Source organism: Oenanthe melanoleuca, chromosome 2, assembly GCF_029582105.1.
Source record: "Oenanthe melanoleuca isolate GR-GAL-2019-014 chromosome 2, OMel1.0, whole genome shotgun sequence".
Taxonomy (NCBI): Eukaryota; Metazoa; Chordata; class Aves; order Passeriformes; family Muscicapidae; genus Oenanthe; species Oenanthe melanoleuca.
Genome location: NC_079335.1, coordinates 80,232,441 through 80,251,032, shown reverse-complemented (window position 1 = coordinate 80,251,032; position 18,592 = coordinate 80,232,441). Strand labels below are relative to the sequence as shown.

Below are 18,592 nucleotides of genomic sequence, written 5' to 3'. Positions count from 1 at the left end.
CTTAGTCCTGAATATTATCATACCACCAATATTTTTCTGAAAAAAAATTATTTTCTTCAGAAACATTTGTGAGATTTAATGAAATATGTTTAGAGGAAGCAGCTTATTTCTTTTATGATATAGTTTTGCAACATTCTAACATGCAAGATACAGTCATCTCTCACAAAATACTGGACTTCACTCTTGCTACAAATCTTCTAAAGCCCACTAAAAATGAAAACAAGTAATCAACCAGTAGTATCTATGACCACCTGTCATTTGTATTCATATTCTTATATTTTTTACCTTTCATTAAAGTATGCAAGAAATTGCCAGTGTTCCATCTATTTCATAGGCACAGAGCAATATCTAAAATTTCAGTAAGATTGTACTAAACTGTAATTTGTGATATTTTATTTCATGAGTGTCTATCTTGCTAAGATGCTTTAACTTCTAATTCCCTGAAGATAGGATTGGAATAATACCAACTTTGCCTACAATTCACCAATTCTATTTACCTTTAGTGCCTACATGACCTCTTAAATATCCAGTTTCAAATGATAATGTGTGGACCTAGACACAATTTTATCACCCCCTCAGTAAGATCAGGACTACTCAGAGTTCATTATTTTTACTCTGTGAAACGTAAGCCAAAATTAATTTGTTACCATTCTAGTGTCATGTCTAGACTCCTAAATATTTTCTGTACCAATAATACCCCCTTAAGGTTGAAAGGCAGAGATTCTGCTGGTTATCTTTTAACCTCTTAGAGAACATACTCCACCAAAAAAAAAGACTCACTCACTTTAAGAAGTTTTTAGGAGAAATATCCTGTCAATTTATCTCAGCATTCTTTAAGCCAACAAAACAAGCAAACTCTTTTGTTTTGTGTTGTGTGTGTGTTTGGGTTTTTTACCTCTCTATCACATTCAGAGAATTATGCCTTTGATCAAGGTAAAAACTAGGGAGAAAAAAAAAAAAGGAGGTTATGTGAACACGTTTGTTCCTTTGCAGAAGAGAATTTTATAGGCATTTTTAAAAGTTAAATGGTATGTTAATGAAAAAAGCCAGGAGGATAAAAGTGGCACCTTTAAAAGCTATTATTTCTATGTGTGCAAATGTATATTATGCATATGCATGTTTTGTCCTAGAGTTTATGGCAGACTATTTTTCCCAGGTTTTTCATGAAAACAAGTTATTTTATACATAAATCTTGAATTCACAACAAAAATTGAACAAATTCAAGGAAGTTTTTTTTTCTTTCTTAACTGCTGGAAAAGACCCACCTAATGCACCTATAGGGGGATATGAAAAGTCTACTTGGTAGGCCACCAATCCTGTAACAAATTAATAACGAGACTCCAAGTGACATCTGACTTCCTTCCCCTTCAAGCAGAAATTATTTTAGCTTCTCAATCCACATGGGGCATTCAAAACATTTTAGAAGCAGATTTCGAATGACTCTGAAGTACAACCAGGACTTCATGTTTTTGTAACTCCAATCTTCATGGTGCCACTGCACTACAAAATGTTTTTGTTTCTTTAAGCATTTTTTTTGTCTTCAAAGCCATGGCATTCAATTATACCTAATCTCTAAATTTTACCATGGGAACGGTTTAGAAAAATGCCTGAACACTTCAGTTTTGGAGAGTCTCCAAAAGAAAAGCTTTCCACCTATTGCATAAAGCCTATTTGGTCTGAAGACAGCCTAGAGCAACAATAGATACAGATGCTTTCCAAAACATCTTCAATTAAAATAATGGAAGAGCTACAGATCAAACATGAAAAAGTAATTCCATAGTTAAGAGAAGGAAACATACCAGCTTGGGTACTGTCTTTCAACCTTAAGGATATTCTCATCAAGACCAGTACAAAATCAGATTTCCTGAGCACTAGGGAAGAATTAATTTTATAGAACCAAAGATGTAATTTGTTTCAGATGCTTAACCAAAATGAAACAAAGTTCTTAACACTTGTCACACCTAGATCACTGTTACATTCTTCTGAATTTTTATTGCGAACATAGTAATGAGCCATAACTAGAAAGAGTACTATTTTCCCCAAAGAAATGTGGTGGTTATCTGAACAAACATGCAGAACACTAAGACAGATCTAAAAAAAAAAAAAAAGCTGTTGTGATTTCTACATCAACCAGTGCTAAGAATTATGATGTTAAAGATCATTTTAACAGAAGAGTTTAAGTTCATCTTTAAACAGAAAAAGGAACTGAAATGTTACACTGTAACTTACATTTCACTAACTAGGAACTACAGGTCATGAAAATGGAAAGTCCTGAACTTGGCATAAATTTGTCAACACTGTATAAGCAAAATACCAACGTAAATGAAACTTGTTTAATACCACCCAATAATATCCAATTTCTATTAGTTCTGCTGTTTAGAGAGAGAAAAAAGTTCCTGCTTGTCCCATACCACACAAGGGCAAACACACCTTTGCTCATCATCTGGTCGTTTGATCAAATTGAACAGTATGTGCAGAAGCTGATCTCTCTCTTTGGGTTCAGGATGGAGGCAGGCTGTACACAGTATGAGTGGGATCAACTCCTAAAAAGTTGTGGGAAGGGGAAAACCAAACAAAGTAAAATTGCTTTGGGCATACATTCATTCATAGCAAAAGAAACTAAGAAGATAAATCTAACATCACATAACATCAAAACAGTTAGAAAATATACTTTGGAGTTATGATATCTTATTAAGTGACCTGAGGAAAGTGAAGGTCTAGAAAAATTAGAATTAATTTCCTGCTAGGAAAAATCAGGGGAGAACCAGCATGTAAAATGAAAAGCGCTGAAAAAATGACAATTAACATATGCAGGTCACCTGCAACCAGAATTAGAGGACAATCATGGTTTCCATTGTTTTCACTACCTACTGAACTGAAGTTCCACAGACAACTATGGAATAAAGCTCCTACAAAAAAATGCCACAGAGTTAAAGATTAAAATTTCCAATTAAGCATCCACACAGTTTTGTGCACAAGTTTGAAAAAATAAACATTGAGAAACATACATTAGTAAAGGTGACTGCAGACAGATTTTGTGTTGACTGACAATTATCAGATTTTTGTAAAGGTTCTATGTTGGGTTTTTTTTTTCCATACAAAAGCAATCTCTGAAGCTGGATTTTCTTTTTAGAGCAACTAAAATCCCTTAAAGGAACAAATTACAAAGAAAATACTGTGTAAAACACAGAGAGAAAATGTAATGATCTTCATAGTAAAGACCTCTTCCTTTCTAATATGCCTACAAAGCTCATGGTATTCATTCCCAGAAGAAATAAATGTTTCTAAAACATTGTCTGGAAGTCCCTTCCCTTGACCTTGTTGATGTGAGCTTTTACTCCAACTGAATTTGGAAGCCAGACAGTTTTTAGGTGATTTAGTATCTTTGGGACAGAAAGATCATACTGGGAGGTCAGTAAAAAAGAACAAGAAGAATCTCAGTGTCTGGAAAAAAACATGGGCAAGTAATCTGGAGATTACTTTGCACACCTGCAGTGTACTTTGGAGCTATTTTCAGCAGAAAGACTTTTTGTGAATTATTAAGTTGTGACAAATAAGAAAGTGACAGTAGGAAACACATCTTATGTTAGTAGGAGAGATTATACAAAAGCTGGAAAAATCTGTGGTTGTTTAGAATGACTTTGCAGGGAGGTGCAAAATTCTTCTTGCAGATATTTAGAGACCTAATCAGGATGTTCTTGTGGACCGGTGGAAGCACCACTGACAACATCCTCCCTGCTCAATCTGTATCTTGCTAAACAGCAGGAGCTATATTTATATTAAACACAGAACAAGACTCCATGTTAGAGCAGTGTCTAAGCTAGTCAACTCCTGAAGAGGTTGGGGTTTTTTTTTGTTTTGTTGTTTGTTTTTTATTTTCATTTTACAAGAATTCTAATTGGTGTTCTATTTTCCATCTCCAAAGATGACCAAGACACAACCTAAACTGTATTTTAACATTCTGTGATTCTGGAAGATAGACTGGCAATATTTAACTCAATTATGATACAGATTAGGGAATTTATGACAGAGGAGACAACATGGAAATATCCTACCTATCACTTAAATAAATCTAAAAGGAGAGAAGGAGAAATGAAAAATAATTTCAACATTTCCATTTCTTAAATACTTTTAAGAGTAACAGGGGGTTGTCTTTAAACAAGTGTAGCAGAACACAAAATAACATGAACTGAAGACCTGCATTAAAGAAATTACAAATTAAATTGCATGAAGAACTAAATAACTTTCTTCAGCTGAGAGCTTCTTTCCCTCTAGAATCTGCATATTAGATCTTATTTTTTTTGTTACTTTAGATTTTTGCCCATTTAAAGTGCTGACAAAACAGGGTATTTAACCTAATTAACCTTTTTTTTTGTACTGCATAGAATTTTCTCTTCTGCAAACACTGCTTTAATTCAAAAAGACTTGAAAGAATATTACTAAAGTAATGTCTGCCTCAATACCACTCTAAACACCATTACCTATACATTAAACTAAAATACTTTTAATAGGAAATCTGATTGTAATTTGCAGATACAGGACAAAATTACTACCATAAAGAATAAAGCTAATTAAAAATCTTAAAGCTAAATAAATATGTGCTACTTCAGTGAAATCTACCTTTCTGAAACCTACCCTAAATTCACATTATTCAACTGCTCTTGCAAGTATTCTTAAATATTCCTATGAAAAGCTTTACAAATATACTCCATGAAATGGGACATTTATGGTTTTTTTTTTTATCTATTGAAAGCAACACATTGATTTCACTTTCTTAGTTTGAGTACCTACTCAAAAACTTCAACTGCTTACTCAGAACTACTGCTAGATTTTAAAACAGTACCACAAGGTGGGGCTTTTTAAAGCTTCTTATGGAATTTAAGGAAGTTAACATTGTCTTTTTTCAGCTGAATCTGCATGAAAGAAAAACACCTGAGATTATTCACCTGGAAACTACTGCCTTGTGTCTGAAAGGCTAATGAGTAACCTAAAAGAATTGACATGGGGCAGATACAAGGCTGGTTTTTTACCTTTCAGAAAGCTGGTTATTACAGCTGGTGGAATTAGCTGTATTTTCTTGTCCATTGGTCACATTCTCTCATGCATACTATGGGAGAAGAGAGTGTTCTCTGCATCGCTGCATCAGGGCTTCTACAGTTCCTTCTATTAAGGGGAGTGGAGAAACAGTGAGAAGTTTTGAACAGTGTTTCCTGTGTTCCCTATAGCCCTCTGCGACAGGAAGGTAAAACTGGAAGAAAAGGGGACTGGGACCAGAAGAACAAAACTGCTCTACAGAGGGACAAAACAGGCCAAGTGAAGTATCCCAAAGACTTATAAGGGCCAGATTCTTCTCAGGACATTCAGGAGCACTAAGAACAAAAACAACCTACAAGTAGGTTCAAGCTCATTTCTTCCTGCTGCTAAGGGTCATGCCTTTGATGTAGGTTTGTTTTACAAATCTCAGATTTTTCATTCTTGAAACCAGCAGAGAAGCTATAAAAAGTAGTAATTTTCCACTAAGATATGGTAAGATTAGTATTTGTTTAGATTGAAGAGGAAAGTTCACAAGATGGTTATGGAGACTCTATATAATTATTAATAATCAAGGAGTGGACTTCCAGTGCTATTTGAAACACTCTGCATTCCTTGGGAAGGAATACCACTTGTGCTGACAGTCATAAAGCAAGAACTTAACTTTCAAAAAAACCCAACAACTCTCCCTCTATTTAATTTGGGATCCTTCCTAAACATCCTGTTCATCCTCAAGTCCTTCTTTTATCTTTTGCCTCTGAGTTCAGAGCATGAGTTTTGAGAGCTCGTGCCAGTGTAAGTCAACAGGAGTGACTAGTGACTCTCATGACCACAGCAAGAAGAGTGACTTCCAGAGCTTTGATACTGTTTTCCCATTAGATTCCAAGCAGTCTGACATTGTAACATTGTCCACACTTGCAGCTTGATGCAAAAAAACATTATGTGTCATAGGTCCCACCTCTACTACTGAAAAGCCAAGTCCAAATCTGAGGCAGTTTATACTTGTGAGCTACCCAGATGCAGAACAGAGAGAAAGAAGTTATTTTGGTTTTACTGCGAGAAAAGCTCATACAGGTGACCCACAGACAATGCTCTGAGGCTACCTAATACATTGCACAGGACAACTCAAACAGCCCATCTTCCCTCTGCTCTACTTCTGTGTAACTCTCCATGTAGGTCTCTCCAGAGAAAAGCTCACATTTTTCTCACCATAGTATCTCTGGACAACTTTATAACAACAACTTGTTCCATTATCTTTGAAAGGGACTTACTATTTGAGTTAAGTTATCAATAAAGGCAACATTTACATGGACATAGGGAGGAGCTTTATCTTCATTATGGTCAAAAGAACATAGCTTTTTAATAGTAATTAGCACCACCTAAACTATATGCAAGACAGTTCCTCCTACATATTAAAAGTAGTACAACAAAATATTAAACTTTGTGTTATTTTAAAGGGCATCATACAGTGAGCATCTTAGAAGGTAGCAAGGAATTTTCTTTCAGTGTTGTTTCCATCATTATAACAATGTTTTGCTAGACATTCCAACAGGTCTTCTGTATCTTAGTTGCTTTCACTAATTACTGTCTTCTTGTTGGAGTGTTCATAAGCAAAATAATTATCTCAAAGAATAAATTTAACTAGTGTTAAGTGTCAAGACTGATTACTTCAGTAGGTTCAAGTAATAGTTTTATTACTCTGAATATTAATGTACTGCAGGTGACAGTATATAACCCAGGATGACATGATCAATTTTGTTAATGTGTGCCTTTTAAGCTTCTTTAATAGTCAATGCTTATAGTGTGAACCAATGCTATGTTAAAATTATTCTGTAACTTAGCATCTGACAACAAGTAAATAAAATAAAATAATCTTATTGTCTGCAACTGAAACAGCTGCAGATACCAACACACCACTGATAGGGACTGTCTTGAGCAAGAAAGTACTTGAAGTTCTAAATTCATCCTTTTAATTTTAAAATTAAAAAAGAAAATTAATCATAGGATTAATGCATGACTCAAAACTTTGTGCTACTAATCTTACTAATATTCTAAAACCACAGCTCTAATTACTTCTCATGGGGTGAGACTATTCCAGGATCCAAAATAAGCCCCTTGGAGATCCCAAAGGGATGCTTTTACATAAAAATCAATGGTAGGCTAGGGGTGTGAAAAAACTTCATACTTCTTTGTCTATATCTGTTTATTTGAAAACACACATACAAAAGGGTGTGATGCAATAAAAGCTGGCAATTCAATCCATAAATGTAAAATTCAACTCCATGCATCCATAAACTATGGAAGCTTTATAGATAAAGTGTTGAAAGACACCAGCTTTCAGACTAGAGATGGAAAGGACACTCTATGAGACTGAGCTCTTTTACTCTAAGGAGACTGCACTAGGCCCCCATAATGAGGAGAAGAGAACTAAAAGACTTAAAAAATGGTTCTCTCTCATGTTTCTGGAGCACACCCTCACCCCCTGAACAAAACAGCGCTGCAAACCAAAACCAACAGAGCATATGTACCAGAAAAGGACCAGCAAACAGGCAGTGGTCAACACAACCCCCTTTTTTTAGAAACATTATCTATAGAAGTCTACTGCAAAGTTTTACAGAGTAACAAAGTATTGTAATTGTTCATTTAGATTTCTTTATTCTCCCCTACAATGTGAAATTTAAGCAGTCATCTAGAAGATATTGACAGCTGACAATTTTCATGCCCAGCAGCTCAGATTTATGTACCTTTATTCATACCCAACTAGACTGAAATCTACTTGACTCAAACCCTGGAAACAGACAATTAAGTATACTGCCAAGATCTGACTCCGTTTTCTTTTACATTTCTTTAGCAAAGCTAATATTTTATGGCTTATAAAGCATAAGAGTGAGATGAAAATTTCTAGTAAGATACTCTACTGTGTTTTAAGAGACACGCCAGAGAATTAAAGCGCCTTGGTGATATTGATGTGCAGCGACCGCACATCGATGTGATTACTTTCAATCTACAGTGGAGATCTAGTGGAGTTGAGAATGACATCAATTCAGAGCCTGAAGATTTAACATGATCTTTGCTTCAACTTTACAAACTAATAAAAGCAAAACTCTATTCCTAACGTTGAACTCTCTATAAATAAGAGTTTCTCAGTATAACTATTAGTGGTGCATATACAGTAGACCACTACTATCAGGATTTTGATAAGTTTGCATAACACAAAAGAAAGTTAAAGACTAACACAAGAATAATGGGTGAGATCAAAGATGTAAATAATTAAATAAAAGTGTTGATTAAGAACAAGAGTAATAAGATGTTAAGCAAAAAGTTTGCTCTGGGCCAAACTCCACCGAAGGACTATATACTGCAGAGTATGGAAGTTGTAAATACAAACAAGGTTACTGTTGCTTCCTGACAAAAAACCATTGTTTTTTACATGTAAGAAAGCATGAGAAAAGCATCAGTTATTATAAAAATTTTAAAAGATTGCTTCTCTCTAATCACATTTTAGCTAAAGGAATTTTTCTGTGGTACATCTCTTAAGAAATAGAAGGTGGCTGATTTTACTTTTGCGATTTTTTGATAGTCAGTTGTGCTTCAAGTGGTAAAATGACAATTGAAAAGGCAGATTCTAATGTAGATCAATTTTTATGAACCCAAGCTGCTCTTCTGCAAGAAGTAGTATGACAGACTGCATCCCAAACAATGGCCTTTTTTTTTTTTTAAGAATTGGTTTTCAGCATTTTGTTACTGGTCATTCCACTTACTGTTACTTGGATTGCAACATCTCCTTTATTTGTGAGTGCATTCATATACAAATCTAAATATTGACATACATGTTTTCAGGGAGTTAAGATAACCTAGATGCTTGAGATGAAAACAAAATTAAATTGATATGTTGTTACATGACTTTTGATAACTATGAATTGCTTTGAGGCAATTTTCCTGTATGATGCATTATTGATTTTACACAGTTGAACTACTTTTTTTAGAAAAAACTAAAATTATCCCCTCTGCCATCCTACTCAATACTGTGTCTTTTCTTCTTTGTTAGCTTCCACTGGAACATAAAACTACAGATATTGAAGAACAATTAAAGCTGCATCAACACACAAAAATAAATAATTTCAGAAATGTCAACTGTAATATTTGCCAGAACACTTAATACTGGATCAGGCAGGCTGCTGCTGACCTTAAAATGCTTAAAAGCATAGTAAAAATGGTTCCTGAATCTCTGCTGAAGGGCAACAACTGAGAGACTGTCAACCTCTGCAGACTCAGTTTCTCAGAAATGAAGACTCATAGCATGTAATTTTCAGCTTAAGATTTTGCAACCAATTTCAACATGACAGATACTTGAAGAATGAAGACATTTCAGAAGTCATCAAAAAACCATATTTAACTCTCATCTTAACACATTAATAGTGTAAGGTCTTAAATACTACCATTCTTGTTGCTGCAGAACAGACTGGTGATCACACTGCATTGTGATCTGAACCTGTTACACATCCTTCTCAAATTTGTGATCTTTAGGTATATTTTCATACCACTCCTCTGTGCAAAAATCACATTATAAGGTTGTTTTTGGACAGGACTCAAAGTTATACCTTGTTGAAGACAGCCTAGTTCTTAGGTTAGCTTTTCATAATTTGATTTAGATAAATACTGACAGATAGTCCAACTTTTCCTTCAAGTTACATGACTACATCAGAAAGAACATTAAAATAGTTATAGCAAAAGGTGTCAGGTAACTAAAAGAAGGTACTTGTAAAGCAAGTTTTAATTCTTGAAACATTAAGCATCCCATGTAATCAAATTACTCAATTGTCATGTCTGGCTTTTTCAGTTAAACTGAAACAGATAATTTAAGGCAAAATTACATATAACCAAATGTAACTTTCACTGTAAAACAACCTAAGTAAGAAACAGACTAAAAGGTCACAAAAATACTCAATACATTACACAGATTATACTAAAAGCTGTGAAAAGAAGCCAAAATACCACATCCTGCCAAGCAGAAGGAAGGAAAGGAATAAATAAGAAATCAGAAATTAAGCACTGATCCAAGAACATTCACAGAATTATTGTGAAAGACAGAAGCATTTCCAGAGCATCCACTTAACACCCCCACCCCCTCAAAAATATAAATCCCTTTATGAATTTTCAAAACACAGCACATATCTCAAGTTCACTGTGTCAGCTGTTTATAATTACTTGTATGATATAAAATTTTATATAACAGGATCAGTACAAATTTCTTGAGGAATTTTCAAAGCCTTAAAATGAATTTATGCAAAACACACAACTAAGTCTACCATACTGTAGGTCCCGTCAACAAGGACTAAAACTTGCTTAATGACATATGCTACTCGAAAACCTTTTTTCAGTGTCAACTGTAAGGACACTGAATTTTTGTTTGATAGGTCTTCTGGTTTTGGGGTTTTTTTTACATATTTGGTAATGCGCAATATTTACGCAAAGCAAAACAAAACCAGTCACGTTTTTTCCTTCCTTTTGTAAGCTATATAACAGAAATGATTATGCAAACCATCACCTTCCATTACATTCAAAATAAACTTTGCATGTTCATAATTTTTAGTTATTCTCATTTTAAAGTTAAGGCAAACATATAAGCAAGATTGCTCATTTCCTTATGAAGGGATATTTTTGATGAACCCTTAGTAGGCTGATGTGTGGAGCTTCCAAGAAAAGGCATTAAAATAATTTGTTTGTTGTAAATTATTTTTGTAAAAGTATATAGTGCTGCAAAAGAACCTGAACATTATTTCTTATTTAAATTGATACACCAAATCAAACAATGTTTGAACTCATAGCCCCTGTTCTTTACAATGCACATTGATATGGTCTTCCCTAACAAAATAATTTGTGCTACCACAAACAGATGGACCTACAGTAACAATCTTGCTGAATGCTAATGGGTGCCTTAAGCAGAGGAAGAAATATTAAGATACCATGCAGGTTTACTGAACTCACCTGACAGAGGTGTAAAACCATTTTCTAGGAGCAGAGATGCATGCACAAAAGTAAGAACATGATTGCAAGTAATAGACTTCCATGAAATTAGACACAACATCTTCAACATGAACAACAAGGTATCGTGATAAAAATAAACTGTAAAATTTCAGAGTTCCTCACCTCTCGCTTTGCAAGCAGCACGTTAGGAACAATATGAGGCAAGCAGCGTCCCAACATTAACATGACACTTTTCTCGCTGTCTGCAATCCGAGATACCTAGAAAACCAAGTTGCTGGGTTGCTTTTTTTAGAAGCACAGGAACAGAAGAAAACCCATTTGAAAGGAATAATAAAAACTGCAGCAGGCTGATCACTTACCAGAAAAGTATTTACTTTACTCCCACACATTAAGCAGGAAGTTTTTGATGTGTCAGTAATTTCAAAAGCATGAATCCACTAGTAGGGACTCAAAAGTTCCCAGTAATTACACCTCTATCACTAGGTTTCACATTTAGCATAAAATCTGAAAGCATATTTTTATTTCTTAACTTTCATGCACATAGATTAATTTCTCCATCTATGTCTTGGTTCAAAGCAAGTATTGCTTGTTTAACTATTGCTGCCATGCAAAATTGAAGGATCTTTTGGTTCATGTCAACTGGAAATATACCTCTGATCCCAAACGGCTGTCTGCTGACATCCGACAGAAAGACAGTAGTGCTTGATGGAAAGCTGGTGACAATTTCCTGAAATATCATCAAAAAGGGAGAGGGGGAAGAATGCATCAATCAGAAAGGTGATAAAACAAGTCCCTTAACTCTGGCTTAATCAGGTAAAATGACACCTAGAAGGCACGTTTAAGTGATTCATACAACAGAAGTTTTAAAATTATCTTTGAATTTTAGGGTGTTGAGATGTTGCAAGAAAAAAACCTGAGTGCCCTAATTAAGAAGTTACTTTTAGTTCCAAAAAATACAACATCTTTCAAACCGCTGCACAGACAAAAATAGGACTAAAGCATGAAGAAAAGGAAGCTTAGGCAACACAAGAGGAAGCATACAATTATGCAAACGGGGTGGGGCTGGCACAGAAATCACACAAAACAGTATTTTTGCCTAATGCTCTGATTCTACAAATTGCATAAAAGCATTTGAGTAGTCAGTCAAGTTATGATATTCAGGCTTAAACAGAGTTTGCTCAACTTTGGGATCTAACTTTGGATTCAAATGCTGCCAGAACCTCAAAATCAATCTTAAACTGCTGTCTAAACTGCATCTGCACAAGCACTGCCTCATGGCCACATCCAGCACCAGCCTACGAGCTACTCAAAGCCTTAAGCATCCATATCAAACCCTGATAAAAGCTTCAAAACAGCCGTGTCTGAAGAGGGCAATGTAGTAGAAGTGTTCTTAGAAACAATTACAGACCACTACATTAAACACTACATTCCCAGGAATGACAACTTCTTCTGCCTTATCTGTGAGCTGTATTTAGATGCTGATCTAACACTGCCTCATCCACTACGTTTAAAGAAGAAAAACAACATTTGTCTTCCAAAACACGCAGAGAAAGCATCTCACCCATTACCATCATCTGCTATTTGAGTCCTCTAATAGACACTAAGAGGAGGCAACTCCTATTTCTGTGGAAACTGGTAACACCTTTGAACCCTCAAAAATACATACAAGCACACAAAATCCAACACACAATTATGTGCAGGGACATACATTTTATCTAATAGATTTAAATACAGTATTTCTTATAGTACATCACCATTATTCACCCTTTTCTAAGTGAAAAAGCCCATTAAGAATCAAAGCTGCTACTTGTAATTACTTAAACTAGTTCAAGAGGATATCAATAAATACACCAATTTTCCTCTTTTCACTATTTAGAAAACTATGATAAACAAGAATTTTTATTACTTAAAATCAACTTTTTTTCTTAATGGTATGGATTTTTAACATACATTCTAAATTTTAATGAAAGAAGCTTGTTTTAATTCTGTTCAGCTTGGTTTTGTACAAGGCTCACTTTAAAAAAGTTACTAAACTACTTAAATGCTAGCTAGTTGTAAAGGATCTGTTTCACAATATGTTAGTCCTTATGGTGTAAAACTGACAGATTCTTGACTCTCTTGACAGATTTACAGGCTCTACTCAAGACTGTAGAGCTTTTTTACTCTGGGAGAACATGGGCAAGCACTGCAAAGCAGCAGCTTAACATTAACACAGAGGCAAGGCCATGGCCAGCCCTTTGCCCAGGATGCCCTTCAACTTGGCATTCATACTGAAGAAAATCAGATCCTTTCCCACTTGGAATCCTAATTAAAATCCTACATTAGGGCAAAGTTCCATTCCCACTTTGCAGAGAATAAAAAGTAAGCATGACAATATGTCATTGAATTTCCCTTTGGGTTAAATAACAGCAAGCTCTGGGGCAGCGTGGATCCTCTTACAATTGCTGGCTATACTTGGAGTCTAGAAAGCTTCTCCTTAATGAGGTCTAACAAAATCCTTGATGGCTGTGCTGGACAAAACCAATCAAAGACCAAGGCTTCTTGTACACAAGTCAGTGGCAAGTCTCTTCAAGGGCCAACAGGTGCCAGTAGTGAAGATGTCCAAATACAAGAAAGTACAATGAATAAAAAGCCCAAGCACTACTATTCTATTCTGTATAACTCTACGACTAAAGATTCAATTCACTCAAAAAAGCCAGGACTGCTCTACACAGAAAACACCTTGTATTTGGTGCAAATTACCACACACCTTGAATCAGTTGAATAAACACATGTGGTACAGTCTATTTAAACTGCAGCTAGTGCTTTGCACTGCAGTCTGTTAACTGAGGCATTTTTCCAATGATGGCCATGTCCTCATTTGCCAGAATGCACTCACAGCTGCTCTGAGTGCAGTCACACAAAGCAGGCTCACTTCCTCTTCTCTCTTCCCATCTGGGCAAGATTTATGCCAAGAAAACACTCTATAGATACAGTAGTAATGATCTTGCCTTTCAGGATAGAGTCTTAGTTTTTAACCCTTCTTAGTACATTCTGAATAAATTATAGCGATTGTCTTCTACAAATAACCCTGGATAGAAATCAATAAATACCCAGCATTTTTATTGTACTGCATCTCCTGCAGATCTCAAAACATTTCACAAATAATCTATTTTCTTAGTGAAAAAAAATTACTGCATTTTTATCAACTCCAGGAAGAAAATTTAATACTAGATACTGGTCTAAAAAACCCTGTATCAAATAAGCTTTCCTTTGACCCTTTGCTGACACATTAAGCCCAAAGCAGAGTACAAAAATAGCTACATATTACACATGCATTACTTATATCTGCAGTGAAACGCATTTGAGGGGGCTTGTGAATTTAACTCAATTCACAGCTTCACTGAACTACTTTTCAAATAAATCTATGTGCAGTTATAGTTAAAATAGCTGTGAGCAGCAGAACAAATGCTGTTCTTCTAGACTGTACTGTCATAAATTCCACTGGAAATACACAGTTCATTCCTCACTCAGTGATTTAATCCTATTTTGCTATACCAAACTGTCAATCTAATATTCATGCACTTAATGCCACCCAGCACTCACCATTAGTCTGAGCAAAAAGAAACTTGCAACAAACCAATGAAAGTAGGCAGACAAGTATAACAACAGCTCTAAGTTTTGATTACAGTATAGTCTAGGTTTTCAGCTAGGATTTGAAAGAAACGTAAAAAGAAAAAAATCTGTAAAGCTTCAACTGAACCACTGACCATCTTCCAGAAAAACCTAAGCTGTTCTACTTCCCTGTTAAATACTAGTATAATTAAATAAGAGAGAAGAAATTTTTGTGAGACTCCAAAGTATTATATTCAGAAGTCAGAAATCTTTCCTCCTGTCCAATTCTAAAAGCTATCATGGAAAAAGTAGCCCTGATCCTAGACGTTAGTTCAAGTACAGAAAATCCAGAAAAAGCAGGATTGTTAGGGTTTGCAAGAGAAGATAATTACTAGCAGGGTTAGCAACTCCTTTTTTTCCGGGTGTTCTTTTTCCCCCCTCCACTACAAGCAAGCTTGCATTTATTTTTCCATCTGCACACAATGTCACTCAGATTTGTACTTGGTATTTTCAGATGGAAAGATAATTCCAGAAAGAAGTTACAGTATCAACACCAGCAAAAGCTCACTAAGGGACAAAAGACAAAGCAGGATGGCTTCCTGCTTCCCTAGGAACAGCAAGAGTAAAATCAAAAGGTGAACTACTTGCATATCTTTGTCCACAGAGGTAACAATCCCAAGTTGTACATACCCTCATTATGTTTGTGGTCCGTGTTACTCCTGATGACCACAGTGGTTTATCTATCACTTAATGAACAAGACACTTCTCTTCACTATAAAAACACTTCTACAGGTTGAAAGGGCTTTCTCAAGAACACTTATAAGCACAAACTCAGTCTCCAAGTAATAACACAACACAAATACCCTATTTTAGTTAAAAGAATCATAGCTACCCAGTGAAGACTTGCTGCAAAATCAAAATTCAAAAAAGCAGTATGCCATAAGATACCCATCCAAAAATTACAAAATAAGTAAATGGAAAATAGTACTGCTCTCTAGGAGAGTTAGACACATCTACACAGAAACAGTAAAAAATTTTCCCAACAACTCTTCAAGCAGAAGAGAACTATGGAATTAAAACTTAAAAGAGAACAGAACTCTCTTGTCTTCCTGTTCACTATTCTGATTTTACCTATTTTTTGTTGCAACAAACAGGGCTGGTTTTAGAAACGTAAAAAGTGAAAAGAATTTCTGAAATGTAATACTAACACTGTAGGTTTATCATATGTACTCATCCTAAAGAGATTAAGAACAATAAAAAAATATCAGCAATGTACCCTAGAGGTATATTAAGTCTTTAATTTGCCCTCAAAACACAAGTTGTCTATTCATTTGGCAGAATTTCACTGTTAGAAAAATATCTACTCATTCTACAAGAATAATAACAGCATGCAACTTACAACTTATCACTAACCTATTAGGTTTATCAAAGTGGACTGCAGCTTTAGATGATGGAGTACATGAGGACAGTTTCTCTGTCTCTTTAGAGGGCACAGAATTTAGCAGATCATCTTTAGAAGTCCTTGAATCCACTTCAGCTGATAAAGCAAGGCTTGTTTCCTCGATGTTTCCATGTTTATTGTCATTCTCAGAGCTCTTGATATCCAAGTACCGTCCATTGTCCTCTGAGACTGTGAGAGGCACTTGTTTTAAAGGATGGGGAGCTACACCATAAACTGATGACACAGCAAAGTTTTCATTCTTGAGAATGTCTATTTCACTGAAAAAGCAAATTATGAAATACTTTTGTAGCTCTCATTCAAATGCTGTTCAAAGCATACCACTGTAGTATGAAATAAAGACAACATACTGAAAAGCTCAACATATTCGAGGTATACTTCAATTCATGTACATTTAAGAAATCTTGTAACAGAAATAACTTTCATCACACAAGCTGTTCAAATAAGCACTAGTTTCATTGAGCACTTTAGAAAATAATTAGTAGCACGAAAAATGCTGCACTCTGAGTGAATCAATGAAACCAGCGAGTAACAACAGTTTTATCTCCTCCTGATGAAATCTGAGCACTGAGACACAAATTGTCACAAGACAAAACTCTATCTAGGATGCAAACCAGAAAACACTACAGTGGTGAATCAATACGTACTATCCTATCTGACTTTGAAACGGTAAGTAGACAAGTCAATAAAGCCACTTAAAATTTATGCACTTTCCCACACGTTGCATTAGTACACCTCTTAAGAGGAATATCTGCTGGCTTACAGAATGGTATGCTTTGACCAAACTTTTAAGTATCTTTTTTTTGCTGTTGTTAAAGATATCACCATGCCTACTTGTCTTGCTCTTCAGAAAGAAAAACTGTGTTGACATCAGATATTAAAACAAGCATCTTTCTGACAGTGTTTGCAAGCCATACACACTGAGGAGCGATATAAAGCTAATTGAAGAAAGAACCTATGTAAAACAGATCAGAAGCGATTGCTTTCAAAGAAATAAAGAAGCTACGTTGAAAGAACAAAACTGGTTACAAAACTAAATCATATAGGTAATAAAAGGGAAAGAGTCAGTTTGAAGTCTCTTTCTTTTTCTAAATCAAATACTCCATATTGAAAAGGAAAGACTGCCCTGCCCTGTAGAATTCCCAGTCAATTCCTATATCTATGTTATGGTTTCATATATGTGTTAGAAAAACATTGAAAAAGTATCCAACATTTATCAAGAGTCAAGTAGGTTAATTAGTACATACCTTTCAAGTCTTTGGATTTGTTCCATCAAAGACCATTTCTCATTGTTTAATACACTAATTTGATCTTCTAATTTTTGCACTATTAAACATTGCTAAACACAAGACAGAAACAGAAGAGTTCAGTACAATAGAGTTAAGTAGCACATCAAACAACTGTAATGTTTCTTCTGAACAGTCTTACTTCTATTGACTGTGGTGTTGTTTCAAACACAGGGACGGTCCCAAGTATAGGAGTATCAGCCTCTAACTCATCATCATCTACACCAACTGATGCATCCACCAGATCTCTTGCAGAAACATGATGGTTTCCAAAGTCACGGTAGAGTTGTAACAGGTCAGGAGGTTTTGGAATGTTCAATCCTACATCATCCCAAAGTTCAAAATCCTTCAAAAGAATAAAAGAAACTAAAGCATACAATATACTTCCTTTTATTTTCATTTATCTTCCTCATTTGACCACAGGTGATGCAATAGCAAAATAATTACACTGAGACCACACTGGAGTAAATCAGATAGAAGCTGAACTCAGCAAAAAACAATAGAGGAAGAATTCACTTTATGAACTGAAGAAGTTTCATTGTAAAGGCAGCTCTATGTAACATACTAGAGCGTACCTTCCAAACCACATAGGTTGCTTTTTTTTTGGCTAAGACATGAGCACTTTTCAGAATCAGAAATAACATTGCTCAAATTCTAGCAGAAGCCAATGCAGTCAATACAAGGCAGAAATATTGCTTTTTTTCCTATTTCATTCACATGTGCAGGTGTAATTTCCCTGAGGCACAGTACCACAGTCACAGACAGTCACAGTATCACAGAATCATTTAGGCTGGAAAAGACCTCTGAGATCACTGAATCCAACCTTTGGCCGATCATCACCATGTAAGCAAAACCAGAGCACTAAGTGCCATGTCCAGTCATTTCTTGAACACCTCCAGGGACAGTGACTCCACCACCTCTCAGGGAAGTCCATTCCACTGTTTGACATTTCCATGAAGAAATTCCTCCTGATGTCCAGTATAACTCAAACAGCTCTGTAGAAGGTTTACAGTGAGGTGCAAACGACAGAAGGGCCTCCTGTCTCAAACCATCACCTTATGTTCTTCCTTTTCTCATTTACATCTTATCATCCTATTAGTACAAGAATATTCCATGTCTGTATATACAAGTAAGTTTATGCACTGTTACACAGGAGTTGTGATGGTCTCTTTAAAGACATTAAATTTAAGTATTGGTTTAAACTTTTGCCTATTGTTCCCAGTCTTCCCTGTAT

At 35.3% G+C, this 18,592-nt stretch overlaps 1 protein-coding gene across 4 annotated transcripts in view; it reads right to left on the bottom strand.

The window, feature by feature from the left end:
- Positions 1 to 18,592, bottom strand: part of RELCH (RAB11 binding and LisH domain, coiled-coil and HEAT repeat containing) — a 73,358-nt gene that overhangs the window by 29,186 nt on the left and 25,580 nt on the right. For 3 of the 4 annotated variants that reach the window (XM_056483967.1, XM_056483968.1, XM_056483969.1), the window contains exons 6-11: positions 17,501 to 17,704; positions 17,320 to 17,411; positions 16,027 to 16,332; positions 11,671 to 11,746; positions 11,182 to 11,277; positions 2,431 to 2,543 (exon numbers count right to left, since the gene is read on the bottom strand). In XM_056483967.1, coding sequence (XP_056339942.1) covers positions 2,431 to 2,543; positions 11,182 to 11,277; positions 11,671 to 11,746; positions 16,027 to 16,332; positions 17,320 to 17,411; positions 17,501 to 17,704 — 887 coding nt within the window. Of the gene's footprint in view, positions 1 to 2,430; positions 2,544 to 5,030; positions 5,137 to 11,181; positions 11,278 to 11,670; positions 11,747 to 16,026; positions 16,333 to 17,319; positions 17,412 to 17,500; positions 17,705 to 18,592 lie in introns of those variants that run through there. The other variant, XM_056483970.1, reaches the window with a different exon arrangement.